The sequence below is a fragment of the Epinephelus fuscoguttatus genome, linkage group LG23 (genome assembly GCF_011397635.1).
Source record: "Epinephelus fuscoguttatus linkage group LG23, E.fuscoguttatus.final_Chr_v1".
Classification (NCBI taxonomy): Eukaryota; Metazoa; Chordata; class Actinopteri; order Perciformes; family Serranidae; genus Epinephelus; species Epinephelus fuscoguttatus.
In genome coordinates this window covers 6815052-6830653 of record NC_064774.1, presented here as the reverse complement: position 1 = coordinate 6830653, position 15602 = coordinate 6815052, and the positions used below count along the sequence as shown (strand labels likewise).

At 42.3% G+C, this 15602-nt stretch overlaps 1 protein-coding gene across 2 annotated transcripts; it reads right to left on the bottom strand.

Annotated features, from left to right (window-relative positions):
• Nucleotides 1–887: 887 nt before the first annotated feature.
• LOC125883617 (mamu class II histocompatibility antigen, DR alpha chain-like) lies at nucleotides 888–15602 on the bottom strand. Of its 2 annotated transcripts, XM_049568047.1 has the most exons (5): nucleotides 15585–15602; nucleotides 15289–15402; nucleotides 14899–15147; nucleotides 3218–3502; nucleotides 888–1580 (listed from the first exon to the last, which is right to left on the bottom strand). In XM_049568047.1, the coding sequence occupies exons 2-5, from the start codon at nucleotides 15359–15361 to the stop codon at nucleotides 1459–1461; spliced, it is 729 nt and encodes a 242-aa protein (XP_049424004.1). In that variant the 5' UTR covers nucleotides 15362–15402; nucleotides 15585–15602; the 3' UTR covers nucleotides 888–1458. The 2 variants fall into 2 exon arrangements, with proteins under 2 accessions (XP_049424004.1, XP_049424003.1); XM_049568046.1 differs by lacking the exon at nucleotides 15585–15602 and having other exon boundaries at nucleotides 15289–15443.

Below are 15602 nucleotides of genomic sequence, written 5' to 3'. Positions count from 1 at the left end.
TTCATGGCTGCCCAAAAGTACCTGGACAGCCAAGCCATGGCGGCACACAGGTATGTGACGTGTCAGAGGAGAAGCGAGCCGTTCACATTTCCCTCTTTGTGGCAGGTAATGGTCCACAAACCTCACCGCACTTTAGGGACTGTTCTTTACTTATGAAGGGACTGTTCTTTACTTGTCAGGGGAGGAGGGTGGCTAGTTGATTCTTATTTTCATTCATTCATTCATCTTCTAACCGCTTCATCCTCTTGAGGGTCGCGGGGGGGCTGGAGCCTATCCCAGCTGACACTGGGTGAGAGGCAGGGTTCACCCTGGACAGGTCACCAGACTATCACAGGACTGACACATAGAGACAAACAACCATTCACACTCACATTCACACCTATGGACAATTTAGAGTTACCAATTAACCTGCATGTCTTTGGACTGTGGGAGGAAGCCGGAGTGCCCGGAGAGAACCCACGCTGACACGTGGAGAACATGCAAACTCCGCACAGAAGGGCTCCCACGCCCGGGATCGAACCGGCAACCCTCTTGCTGTGAGGCGAGAGTGCTAACCACCACACCACCGTGCCGCCCTGATTCTTATTTTATTTATTTATTTTATTTTGATCCCCCCTATGTTAATCACTGATTGATGCTGTTTTTGAAGTATGAATAAGTCAATAAGTAATTTATTCCATTGAAATATCATTGATGTTTTATAGAAAAGTGATTTATCTTTTATAAATGACAAAAGGCACATCTGCCTCATTTTTGCTGTGGTATCCCTCCAAGGTGCCTCTTGCCTGGGGCCCCAAAATGTCTTGAAACAGCCCTGGCTGTTATCAATGATACATCGCTCTAACAAACGAAACAATCAACATCAGGACAAACATCTGTCAAACAGCTCTGAGTTCATTCCTTTATTAATGTTAATTCATACAATCATTCATTTACACATCAGAGTTTTCTCATGCATGTGTGACATAAAAGCTGTTTTTCACCCACAGATGTAGAAACAAGAACATTAAGAGATTATTTCACAGGTGAACCCAATCTGAATCATAAAACATATCATTGTACAGTTTGACAGTGTAAATCAGTGAAAGCTCTGCAGACAAAACAGACGGATAAGCTGCAGCAGTTAGTTAATCAAAGTATGTGACCACTCATTCAGTTTGATCAGTACTGATCAATATCCAGCAGAGAACACATGTTGAACACCAGAGGCCTGCTGCTATGAAGCACGTTCACTGAGTCGAGCTGAATGTGGCTGCACTGTCTCTGCAGCCTGACCAACACAATGCAGCCAACACACAGTTATCTGGACACTTGTCTGAGAAACACCACAACCAGGGATCCCAACACATGTTTCAGGTGTGATGTGATTCCAGGTGTGACTCAGGCAAGTGACACCATAACTCAGTAAACCTGATCCTCACAGACAGCCCCTCTGGTGACATCATCAGCCCCGACCAATCAGCTGCACTCGTTCCCTTTGATGAGGAAGAAGGTTCCAGCAGCCACACCGAGCAGACCGACAGTCAGACCCACTCCACAGAAAACTGCAGGTCCAACACTGGGCTGAGTCTTCTCCACATCTGGAGACAGAAAAGACAGAGACATGAAGCTTCACCTCCACATCTGGAGACAGAAAAGACAGACATGAAGCTCCACCTCCACATCTGGAGACAGAAGACATCTGGAGACAGAAACATCTGGAGACAGACACATCTGGAGACAGAAAAGACAGAGACATGAAGCTTCACCTCCACATCTGGAGACAGAGAAACATCTGGAGACAGAGGACACAGAAACATCTGGGGACAGAGGACACAGAAACATCTGGAGACAGAAGACAGAGAAACATCTGGAGACAGAAACATCTGTAGACAGAGGACACAGAAACATCTGGAGACAGAAGACAGAAACATCTGGAGACAGGAAATATAGAAACATCTGGAGACAGAGGACACAGAAACATCTGGAGACAGAAGACACAGAAACATCTGGAGACAGGAGACAGAACATACAGAAACATCTGGAGACAGAAGACAGAAACATCTGGAGACAGAGGACACAGAAACATCTGGAGACAGAGGACACAGAAACATCTGGAGACAGAAGACACAGAAACATCTGGAGACAGAGGACACAGAAACATCTGGAGACAGAAGACACAGAAACATCTGGAGACAGAAGACAGAACATACAGAAACATCTGGAGACAGAAGACACAGAGACATTTGGAGACAGGAGACAGAACATACAGAAACATCTGGAGACAGAGAACACAGAAACATCTGGAGACAGAGGACACAGAACCATCTGGAGACAGAGAACACAGAACCATCTGGAGACAGAGGACACAGAAACATCTGGAGACAGAGGACACAGAAACATCTGGAGACAGAAGACACAGAAACATCTGGAGACAGAGAACACAGAAACATCTGGAGACAGAAGACACAGAGACATTTGGAGACAGAAGACAGAACATACAGAAACATCTGGAGACAGAAGACACAGAGACATTTGGAGACAGGAGACAGAACATACAGAAACATCTGGAGACAGAGAACACAGAAACATCTGGAGACAGAGGACACAGAACCATCTGGAGACAGAGAACACAGAACCATCTGGAGACAGAGGACACAGAAACATCTGGAGACAGAGGACACAGAAACATCTGGAGACAGAAGACACAGAGACATTTGGAGACAGGAGACAGAACATACAGAAACATCTGGAGACAGAGAACACAGAAACATTTGGAGACAGAGGACACAGAAACATCTGGAGACAGAGAACACAGAAACATCTGGAGACAGAGGACACAGAAACATCTGGAGACAGAGGACACAGAAACATCTGGAGACAGAAGACACAGAAACATCTGGAGACAGAGGACACAGAAACATCTGGAGACAGAGGACACAGAAACATCTGGAGACAGAGGACACAGAAACATCTGGAGACAGAGGACACAGAAACATCTGGAGACAGAAGACACAGAAACATCTGGAGACAGAGGACACAGAAACATCTGGAGACAGAAGACACAGAAACATCTGGAGACAGAGGACACAGAAACATCTGGAGACAGAAGACACAGAAACATCTGGAGACAGAAGACACAGAAACATCTGGAGACAGTCGACACAGAAACATCTGGAGACAGAGGACACAGAAACATTTGGAGACAGATGTGTTTGTATCAATAAAGTTGTCTCACCCCAGATTCTGGTCAGTGGTTGGTCCAGGGCCTGATGTCCCACTGAACAGCTGTAGATGTCTCCCAGCTGTGGGACAAACTCCAGTCTGGAGAACTGGTTGAAGGAACCGTCCTTGTTGGGGAAGGGAACGTTGACGCTGGTTCCTTCAGTGACGTTCTTGTTGTTCTTCGTCCAGTAGAACGTTACAGGAGCAGGATAGAAACCAGTCACATGACAGATGAGGATGTTGTTCTCTCCCAGCTCCACGTCGTCTCTGGAGTAGACGATGGGACTGGACGGAGGATCTGAACAGAGACACAGCTCAGATTAATGTCTTGCATCAACTCTTGTTCCAGAGGACGGTAAAGTGAGAACAAGTATTATCAGTGAAAGTTAACTGTGGTATCTCCAGACATTTATTTGGATAGTTAACCCTCGTGTGACCCCTGGACATTTTTGTCCATTTCCAAAATTCAAAACTCCGTCACAGACAGATTAAAGGTCACAGGGGGTTGGTTTTTTGCATGGGGTGTCATTCTGGGTGAAATTTCAAAATCTGAACTTTCAGCACAAAAATCCATTATTTCACCCTGTAATACATTTTTTATCCTATCCATGACCCTTCAAGTGGACAAAAATGTCCATTTTCTAGAAAGTGTCCAACAAAAGGTCACAGGGGAGTGATTTTTTGCATGGGGGTGTCATTCTGGGTGAAATTTCAAAATCCCAACTTTCAGCATGAAAATCCATTATTTGACCCTGTAATGCATTTTCATTCCAGCAACAATACAAATGGCTAAATGACAGGTGGACATTTTTGTCCACTTGAAGGGTCATGGATAGGATAAAAATGTGTTACAGGTTCAAATAATGGATTGACAAAACCCCCCCTTGACAAAACTCACCCCGCTGTGACCTTTTGTTGGACACTTTATAGAAAATACACATTTTTGTCCACTTGAAGGGTCATGGATGTGACTTTTTTGAAGGGGAACACAAGGGTAGGAACCAAGAAGGGTTGAAAGAACAGATCTACACAGGAGTAATTCTAATGTCAGGGTTGGTGTTGCAGACAACTAGTTTCATATAACCTTCTTCACTCAATGAAAAATAAAGTTTTTTCCACACTGAAATTTAAAAGTTCCTAAAAAATGTTTCTTGGTGCAACGTCAGGTGTTTATCAGGCAGCATCCAGGTTGTTTACAGACAGAGAATGTCAGCTGAGTCATCCATCACATCGTCCACAAACTATTTAATGTGCACATGTGAAACACACATACATACATGACGTATCATACCTTCTGCAATAAATGTTTGTTTTTAATGGTTAATGTCATTATACAGAGGAAGTTAATCAGTAAATAGTTTATTTGGCACCACTGGGAGACACATAATCAAAGAGAGGGTAAAAAAAGACAAATTGTATGTGGTATTTTTTATCAGCAGGGATCAGGATTTGCAGACTCTGTGGGATAGTTTAAGAACAGCAGAGAAAATATTTTTAAGATGTAAAAATCATAATTTGAGGAAAGGTCTGAAGAATTTAAGAAACAGCAAACTGAATTTGATAAAAGTTACGAACTGTGAAACAAAATTTAACAGAGGTCTCTCACTGCATATTGATCATATACAAACTCATAATCCTCAACAGTTTTGGAATGAAATTAATAGATGAGGTCCCAGAAAATGAAGGGAAATACCCGTGGAAGTAAAACTAGAGAATGGTGAATGTAGCTCTGTCTTGGACGTTGTCTTACAAAAATGGGAAAAAGATTTTGCAGATCTGTTTTCTAGCTGTGACAATTCATTCAATAATTCTTTCTTGGAGGGAATCACCTGTTTGAAAAAAACTATGAAACTGTAATGAATGATGAAGGAAATAATTATAATGTGTTCCTGAATGCAAATCTTTCTGTTGAAGAGGTAAAACATGTCATAGATAAATGTAAACTGAAAAAAACTGCAGGAGTTGATGAAATTTCCTATGAAGTACTAAAGTCACCAACGATGTTTAATGTACTATTTGAGTTATTTCAGTCTAGCTTTGATAACGGCATTATTCCTACACAGTGGCACAAGAGTGTTATTAAACCTATCCCTAAATCTTCATGATGAAAAATGATCCCAGGTTACCACTCAGCTATAGGGTGTGATGGAAAATTCTGGTATTTAAACATATTTAATCTATAATGTGTTGCATAAGGTTTCTTGTTTTGATGAAACTGAACTTCTAGCCTAATGATGTGTGTTGCTCATTTAACCCCTACTGTGACAGCAGTGAGAGACACCAAGGTCACGAGCCAGGGAGGCTCAGACACCAAGATTATGAGGCAGGGAGGACAACAAGTGTCCTTGTTAGTCTCAAGAGATGTTGTGTTTTAGGAATGTCAAGGCGCCACATATTTTGACTGTTGATGTGCATGTGTTATGGGAACTATAAAGATAGCAGGGCGAGAAGACTTGCTAGGCACTCTGACTGACTGACTGTTCATGCGGTTGTATGTGTGAGTGTCTCCATTCATGAATGCTTATTAAACTCAAGAAAGACAGCTGATGTGTGAAGACTTTTCTTTAAACTGTTTATTAAATAGTAGTTTTGCCACCACAAGGGCTATAAGTCTCATTAGCTGTGTATATAAATTGTACTCTTCACTTTTAAATTGCAGACTTGTAGAGCACCTTGAGAGGACTGGTTTGCTTCTAGATGAACAAAATGGATTTAGAAAAGATAGAGCATGCATCAACCATACATATGTAGTCACTTCCATCACACGAGCAAGAATCAAGGAGAATAATGTAACCCACATAATATATGGGACTATATTAATAAATGGGAGATAAGGGAAAAGACAGACATTATTAACCACAGTTTAATAATAATAAGAGTGTCAAAGGATAGTTTTATCCAATATAATTATTTCCCATGCATTTTCCATCCCCTAAATGCCACATGGATTGAGTGATGGGTTAGTTCTGCTAATCAGAAAAAAGGTGGACGTTAGTTAGTCCCGCCCACCTGGCTGTTTGGGTGTGCGATATGTGTGTTTGAGTATACGTGTACACAGAGAGACCGAGAGCGTCACATTTGAGATGAGCAGAGAAAAGTGTATTAACTAAGAGAAAAAACGAAAGAAAGCCAGGAGATATACCCAAAACAGAGTCTACTGAAGGTGACAAAACTGTCAGCAGTCAGCAAAGAGTTCGCTTGTTAGCCTTTAGCTCATCTGCTGGCGCTAGCTAGAAGCCAGTGCTCAGCTCTCGTCGTGTCTGTGTGTGGAGAAACTCCGTGAGTTTCATCAATGACTGCTTCTAGGAGCAAGGTAATAATCCACAAAGTGTATTTCATTCAATCTACAGTGAAAGTTAATTTAAGTTACTTTGTTCTTACTGGTTCACTTGTTCATTTAGAAACCCTGTAGATTTACTGGGCATTAGCGCCATTTTGTGTCTGTGCCCCGCCGAGGAGGATTTCATTTTATCTTGCACTGAAATGAGTTCATGATTGTATTGTAAACATATTTCATGTATAGCTGCTAAGATTTATTTACAAGGTTAAAAAGCATTATTTGCACTTGTGTAAAATATTGTAATATAAAATTAAAATATTCAAGTTAATACCATGCACTGTTAAAGGGCATATGGAAAAAAAACCTGACAAGTATGTGCAGTATTGTACACATTATTTTAGTTAAGAATTCATGTTGCTACTAATCTCTCAAAACAGATTCTACGGCAATACCTAATACAAACTCTAAAATGCTTCCAATTTGGTCCGAACTTCATCAAGTAGATACAAACATTATATTCAAATCCACAATCCGCAGTAAAGGTGAATGGGTTTCTTTCCGACCGCTTCACCTTAGAACGTGGCTGTAAACAAGGCTGCTCACTGTCTCCCTTATTATTTGATATCAGTATTGAACCACTAGCACAGTTGATTAGGGATGACAACAACATAAAGGGGTTTACAATAAATGGGGAACAGCATAAAATCTCATCGTATGCAGATGACGTATTACTGTACCTCACAAAACCTGCAACAACAATTCCATACTTAAAGGACCTCATCCTTAGGTACGGATACTTCTCGGGCTACAAGATAAACGTGGATAAAACAATGGCCATGGATATAGGAGGCAAAATCTCAGATACAATTAAATTGCAGAGTGGGTTTAAATGGCCAATAGATGGCATTAAATATCTAGGTATCCATATACCACCTTCATTAGAAAAACTGTGACCTTAATTACAAAAGTCTAATCCAAAACATTAGCAAGGACCTGGACCGATGGATAATATTACCCTTATCTCTATTAGGCCGCATTGAAAGTGTTCGCATGAATGTGTTACCTAAATTACTATATCTGTTTCAAATGCTACCTATAGACATCCCAAAAATCTCATTTGACAAATTAGACAAGCTAATCTCAACATTTATCTGGCAAAGAAAACGGCCAAGAATTAGATTAAAAATACTACAGCTAACCAAAGCAAAAGGGGGGCTCAAACTTCCAAATTTGAGATATTACTTTTGGGCTGCGCAATTAAGACCATCAACAATATGGATTCAGGACCTGTCATATACATGCTGGCTCAACATTGAGAAGGGTTTATGTGAGAGACCTTTACAAGCCCTGCCATTCCTAGGAGCCCACCCAAGTGAAACAGATATGGGGGAATGGACCAAAATCACACTAAAAATATGGAAGACAATGAAACTTAACTTTGGCCTGCCTAAAACAATTTCAGCACTCACAAATATTGTATATATAAATGGTTTTATGCCTTCCAAAATGGATTCAGGGTTCAGAAAATGGTCAAAGTATGGACTCACCAACCTCCATCAACTCCATGATTCTGGCAACTTTAAATCATTTGCACAGTTATCGGAGGAATTTAAGCTACCAAATACGGATTTTTTCAGGTATTTACAGTTAAGGGATTTCCTATTAAGACATGAAGAATGGGACAAAGTTGTTAAGCCTACATTAATTGAAGAACTATTAATAAAAGTACAAACAAGAAATTGGGATAAGAAATTAATAAGCTATTGTTATCAAATATTTCTAGATATGAATTCGAATAATACAATAAAAGTTAAAAAGAGATGGGAAATTGAGACTAATTCAACTATATCACTGGATATGTGGAAAGAAATATGTACTGAAGCACATCTGGTAACTAATTCAAATGTGTGGAGGGAATTTAAATGGAAGGTAATCATGACACCTGAAATTGTGGCCAAATTTGGCACAACACACTCAAATAAATGCTGTAGAAATTGTGGCCCACACATTGGCAACCAAACCCACATATTTTGGTTATGCTCAAAATTATAAACATTGTGTTTGGAACGCTTAAAGAAGTATTTGGAAGTAACATCACAATGGACCCTACAGTGGCTCTATTGGGTCTACTACCAAAAGCCATCAAAGGAAGAGCCAAAAAATATCTTCTACAAATACTACTGACAACAGCAATTAAATGCATCACAGTTAGGTGGCTAAAGCCTAACCCTCCAACACACAATATGTGGATTGAGAAAATAAAGGAAATACATCAGATGGAAAAAATAACCTACTCCCTTAGACTTCAAAAAGACATATTTACTAAAAGGTGGAGCGCTGTCATGGGCATACTATGATAATGAGGAATGCCTGTATACATTTCAAATTGAATCTATGTCATTAATCTGATACTTTATATTTATTTATTCAATTTTATTTATTATTATCTTTTTTTTTCTCCCATTTTATTTATTTTTATTTATTCAATTATCTTTTCAATGTTTTCTACTATTACAGTCGTGGGTGCTTTTGTTGTGTCCCAATTGTCATTATGTTAGTACTACTGTATATTGAAAGTTTGTTTTGAGAAAACAGCAGATATAATGAATATGACTCTGTATGTATGATTATATGTGAAACTGAAATAAAAATTAAGTTAAAAAAAAACAAACAGATTCTACAATTTACATTGTAGGGCGCGGCCGAGACGTGCAGGTGTCCCCAGGAAATGTGTACCTACAGAAACAGCTAGCTCCACGTCCACAGCGACCACTTCACCCAAAACGCCGTCTCATCAACGTGAAATTTATTTTTTTTCTCCAGCGGATGTCTTAGTTACAACATGACTGAGCTAACTGGAGTAGTTTCATGTCGTATCCGACAACGGGAGGCTTTAAACAGATGACGTCCTGATGTTAGCTTTGCTAGCTGTCCCTGTCAGCTGCAGCCACTGATGCTCTCTGGACATCGTGATTTCCTAAAACTGAGTAAATACCACACATAGCAACACAAAACTGCTTTGCTAGCTCAATCATGTTGTAACTAAGAAATCAGCTGGGAAAAATATTTTATTCACAGACCGTTTATTGAGTTATTATCTTATTTTTATACAGTCTATGGTTATTATAGACACCGCTAACGTTAACAGCTAATGATTAGCCCGCTAATCTCGATAATGTGTTATTATTTACAAAGCGTGCACACAGAAAATGTTTGTTCAGTCATTGTGTTTATAGACTTAACAAACATCAGATTAGTCTACACCGTGATATAGTGATGTGAAAATGTGATATATAGCTAGACTCTGCTGGTTTTCTACCCAAAGTATTTGTAAACAACACGGCAATTCCCTGGGGGCACCGCCGGAAGTGAAGGGCGTGAGCGATCGCCGAGGCCCCTGCACTTCTGTTAGTCGAAAAACTCCGGGCTGTGCCCCCAGAGGTAAAGGAAGGAAAAAAAAGTTTTTTGGTGTTTTTTTTACCGATGGATTTCCAGATTGTGTTGCCACAGATTACATGATAACCATAAGCAATACAGACTGTAGAAACAATTGATCACTCATGAGATTTCTCTGATGTCTGTTGACAGGTCAGGTTTTTTTTTGTTGGTTTGTTTCTTCGTTTGGACCTTCCAGTGAAATTGATGGTGAGCTTTCCCACCTGGATCTAGAGAAAGATTCCCAGACAAACTGTGGTCACTGGACGGGTCCTCCTACACTTTGCGGTGTGGTAGGTCCAGTATCTGCAGACACCCTCACACACAGCCCTGTTATACAGGAATTTGATTGTGATAACTTGAATCTGAGGTAGAAGCAAAATTCAGGTTACCAAGGTGCACCCGAGATATTTGACAGCTATTTGGCCAATTTGACATTTTACATGTGATATTAATGTGTATAATATCAATTCTATTGTTTTTATCCTATCAAAGTATTTTAATTTTTCTGTTTTCATAACTAAAGCCGGCAATTACCTTACACTTTAACTTTTGCCTCTGAGTCTCATTTAAACATTCCACTGAGCTCCAGTTGTCGAACTCACTGGTCCATACATCATATAAAATCTAAACTCTGATATTGTGATTTTAATCATCAACCCCTTTGTTTTATTGATTTTAAAAAGGGTCAACAGGGAACTTCTTCAATTATAGGTTGTTAACTTCTGGTGTCAATGGAAAGTTTTATTATGCCCTTAAGTCTCTTTATCAAGCACCTATTGCCTGTGCTCACGTCAGCGAGTACACAACAACATTCTGATGTGAAACAAGGAGATGTTTTGTCTCCAACACTGTTTTCCATTTACATAAATGATCTAGCTCTTCAAATTAAAGCACCAAATTTGGGAGTCAAAGTAGATGATCAGATTGTGGGCGTATTATTATATGCAGACAATGTAGTGTTGCTTGCAGAACAGGAACATGATCTGCAGATTATGTTGAATATTGTTGCTGATTGGTGCTGGAAATGGAGACTGGTGGTAAATCAAGACAAAACTCAAATAGTGCATTTCAGACAATTAGTGGAGAGAAGCCCAGTTGGTTTCACTCTTGGTTCGGTAGTGCTGACATACACCGACCAATATAAATATCTTGGCTCGACACTGGATGAGCATTTGACACTTAAAGAAGCAGTCAGTGTTGTAGCTCATTCTGCGGGTAAAGCATTGGGATCTGTAATCAACAAAGTTAAGCACTGTGGTACTTTGGGATTTCATACTCACACACAGCTTTACAATTCATGTGTATGTCCTGTGTCAGATCATGCTTCTGGTGTTTGGGGGTTCCTTGAATATAAAAGTTATAACACTGTGCATTATAGAGCTATTTGATCCTTTCTTGGAGTTCATAAACTTACCTCAGGTTTAGCTATTAGTGGAGATATGGGATGGGAACCTCCAAACATTAGGCATAGATGTGAAATGATTCGGCTTTGGAATAGACTTGTGAAGATGTCTGATCAAAGGTTCACTAAAAAGATATTTAATTGGGGTATCTCACATGGTCATCATTGGGTTCAGTCCAGGCCACTAGGCATGGAGCGCCAGAGCAGAAAGCAGGTGAATAGCTGGTGCTTGCCAGGTGCACACTGTCACATGCCCCCCCCACCCCCCACCACCCCCCTGGCTGATCAGCCTGATCCCGTCTCATTCAGGAGGTGTTTCTCAAAGTCAGGAAGGATCCTCAAAGCGGCCGAAGTTGGAGGATGCTACGTCATAGGCCCACGGAAGGACTGTTCCAATGTCAAGGATCCTTCTGAGTTTCACTCAGAAGGTGGGGCCTCTTCAATGAAACCTGCGCCAGTGGAGCTCAGCAGGATTTAGATTAACATGTCATTTATTTGGATTCATGTCTCCACCAGGTTTTATCAGACAGAAACCTTATCATTTACACTTTCCAATGTGCCCGCTGTCACATAATTACATTTATTAAATAACGTGATTAAAGTTTTAAATGACGAAAGTTTCTGTCTCAATAGGGGTATTTTTGGGTGAATGGTGGTGAGAGCAGCCACAGTAAAGACATCAGAATATCCTGCAGGTCAAAGCGTCACTCTTTTGTTTTGAGGTGAACTTATTTCAGAGGATTACCCGGCGGTATAATGTACAATCTGCGCTGTCAGCTGTTTGAGAGCAGCACAGCTCATCAGATCAGATCTGTTCATATTATTGTAGCGCAGTGTGTGGTGACACAGAAAATATGGATCACTGTGAAATGACAGAGTGATTCTGTGTGTGAGTCTGTGTTCATACTGTTAATGATCATTTAGAACCTTCTTAGCTGTTGTGTTTACTTCATTACTCCACTTACTCTTAAATACGATCCAGAAATATATTCTCTCTAAAGGTCACGTGACTCTGACAATACTGACACTCATGTGACCGTGGTGTAGTTTGTTTACGGCCTGGTTGTGACGCGTTAAGTCATGTGACCGTGGTGTAGTTTGTTTACGGCCTGGTTGTGGCGGTGACGTTAAGTCGTGTGACCGTGGTGTAGTTTGTTTATGGCCTGGTTGTGGTTGTGACGTTAAGTCGTGTGACCGTGGTGTAGTTTGTTTACAGCCCGGTTGTGGTTGTGACGTTAAGTCATGTGACCGTGGTGTAGTTTGTTTACGGCCTGGTTGTGGCGGTGACGTTAAGTCATGTGACCATGGTGTAGTTTGTTTACGGCCTGGTTGTGGCGGTGACGTTAAGTCATGTGACCGTGGTGTAGTTTGTTTACAGCCTGGTTGTGGCGGTGACGTTAAGTCGTGTGACCGTGGTGTAGTTTGTTTACAGCCCGGTTGTGGTTGTGACGTTAAGTCCTGTGACCGTGGTGTAGTTTGTTTACGGCCTGGTTGTGGCGCTGACGTTAAGTCATGTGACTGTGGTGTAGTTTGTTTACGGCCTGGTTGTGGCGCTGACGTTAAGTCATGTGACCATGGTGTAGTTTGTTTACGGCCTGGTTGTGGCTGTGACGTTAAGTCATGTGACGGTGGTGTAGTTTGTTTACGGCCTGGTTGTGGCGCTGACGTTAAGTCATGTGACTGTGGTGTAGTTTGTTTACGGCCTGGTTGTGGCGGTGACGTTAAGTCATGTGACCGTGGTGTAGTTTGTTTACAGCCTGGTTGTGGCGGTGACGTTAAGTCATGTGACCGTGGTGTAGTTTGTTTATGGCCTGGTTGTGGTTGTGACGTTAAGTCGTGTGACCGTGGTGTAGTTTGTTTACAGCCCCGTTGTGGTTGTGGCGTTAAGTCATGTGACCGTGGTGTAGTCTGTTTACGGCCTGGTTGTGGCGCTGACGTTAAGTCGTGTGACCGTGGTGTAGTTTGTTTACGGCCTGGTTGTGGCGCTGACGTTAAGTCATGTGACTGTGGTGTAGTTTGTTTACGGCCTGGTTGTGGCGCTGACGTTAAGTCATGTGACCGTGGTGTAGTTTGTTTACGGCCTGGTTGTGACGTTAAGTCATGTGACCGTGGTGTAGTTTGTTTACGGCCTGGTTGTGGCGGTGACGTTAAGTCATGTGACCGTGGTGTAGTTTGTTTACGGCCTGGTTGTGACGTTAAGTCATGTGACCGTGGTGTAGTTTGTTTACGGCCTGGTTGTGGCGGTGACGTTAAGTCATGTGACCGTGGTGTAGTTTGTTTACGGCCTGGTTGTGGCGGTGACTGTGACCGTGGTGTAGTTTGTTTACGGCCTGGTTGTGGTGGTGACGTTAAGTCATGTGACTGGGTGTAGTTTGTTTACAGCCTGGTTGTGGCGGTGACATTAAGTCATGTGACCGTGGTGTAGTTTGTTTATGGCCTGGTTGTGGGGGTGACGTTAAGTCATGTGACCGTGGTGTAGTTTGTTTACGGCCTGGTTGTGGCGGTGACGTTAAGTCATGTGACCGTGGTGTAGTTTGTTTACGGCCTGGTTGTGGCGCTGACGTTAAGTCATGTGACCGTGGTGTAGTTTGTTTATGGCCTGGTTGTGGCGGTGACATTACTGGTACTAAATTAGCCCCAGGGCTTAATGATCAAAGAGCATAGTGCTGACACCATCCGTGCTTTTGTCGGTACTTTAACAGATTTTGGTTCAATTCATGATCACCCCGCAGACTCTCATCTGCGTTCTGTGCTGGGGCTGAACTGCTACACACACACACACACACACACACACACACACACACACACACACACACACTGTGAACAGCTGAGCAGCTATGGTGGAAACAAAGTGAAGATAACAAACAAATGATTTGAGCTGATGGCAGCTACAGTCGTTACTGTGAGTGACATTAACTGTTACAGAGGAAGACACCAGTAACAACATGCAAACATGTAGACAGTGACGTTCAATAGGCTCCGCCCACTGTCACTAACATGATGTCTTACACAAGGACAGCACGCTAGTTTGGCTAACAGCTAACTGTAACTGATGACCTAACAAGGAGGACAGAAGACAGGAGGACAGAGGACAGAGGACAGGAAGACAGAGAGACAGAGGACAGGAGGACAGTGGACAGGAGGACAGAGGACATAGGACAGGAGGACAGAGAGACAGAGGACAGGAGGACAGGAGGACATAGGACAGGAGGACAGAAGACAGGAGGACAGAGAACAGTGGACAGGAGGACAGAGGACATAGGACAGGAGGACAGAGAGACAGAGGACAGGAGGACAGAGGACAGAAGGACAGAGGACAGAAGGACAGGGGACAGGAGGACAGAGGACAGAAGGACAGAGGACAGGAGGACAGAGGACATAGGACAGGAGGACAGAGAGACAGAGGACAGGAGGACAGAGGACAGGAGGACAGAGGACAGGGGACAGGAGGACAGAGGACAGGAGGACAGGGGACAGGAGGACAGAGGACAGGAGGACAGGACAGGAGGACAGAGGACAGGAGGACAGTGGACAGGAGGACAGAGGACAGGAGGTGAGATGTGTTTGTCTTTACCAAATTCCAGTGGGACGTCCTTCATGGCTTCAAGTTCCACTTTCAGGTTCTGTCTGCAGACCTGTTGATTAGCCACAGCCTGTTCATAAGTTCCTTCCACAAGGCTGATGTGATCAATGAAGCTGGGCTGAGGCTCCACCCCCTTCTTGTTGATGAAGTCTGCGTACCACCACTCCTCACCATCCAGACCGTACATCATTTCTCCATCAGAGTCTGAACAGCCAGTGATATGAAGGTCCTCATGTAGACCTGAAAACAGAGACACAGGGTTCACACTGACTGTTTGTTTGTTTGTTTGTTTGTTTGTTGTTGAGTCAGTAAACAAACAGTGTGTTTCCTGTGTTTGAACCTTCAGAGGTTTAAATGTGAAACTAAAGGACAGAAACTTACCGTCAGCTGAGACACTGAGGACACAGGAGAGGACCAGGACCACCATCATCTTCATCATCTTCATCATCTTCATCAGCTCTCTGTAGACCTGAACCTGTCTGAGTCTCTGTAGACCTGAACCTGTCTGAGTCTCTGTAGACCTGAACCTGTCTGAGTCTCTGTAGACCTGAACCTGTCTGAGTCTCTGTAGACCTGAACCTGTCTGAGTCTCTGTAGACCTTGAGCAGTCTGAGTCTCTGTAGACCTGGACCCGTCTGAGTCTCTGTAGACCTGGACCCGTCTGAGTCTCTGTAGACCTGGACCTGTCTGAGTCT

Bases quoted from the DNA above. Each gene is read 5' to 3' on its own strand.
- LOC125883617 (XM_049568047.1), bottom strand. From the start codon at position 15,361: ATGAAGATGATGAAGATGATGAAGATGATGGTGGTCCTGGTCCTCTCC. The intron at 3,503-14,898 runs GTAAAGACAAAC...GTCTCTGTTCAG, and splicing joins GGACGTCCCACTGGAATTTG to ATCCTCCGTCCAGTCCCATC. The intron at 1,581-3,217 runs GTGAGACAACTT...TTCTGTCTCCAG, and splicing joins ACCACTGACCAGAATCTGGG to ATGTGGAGAAGACTCAGCCC.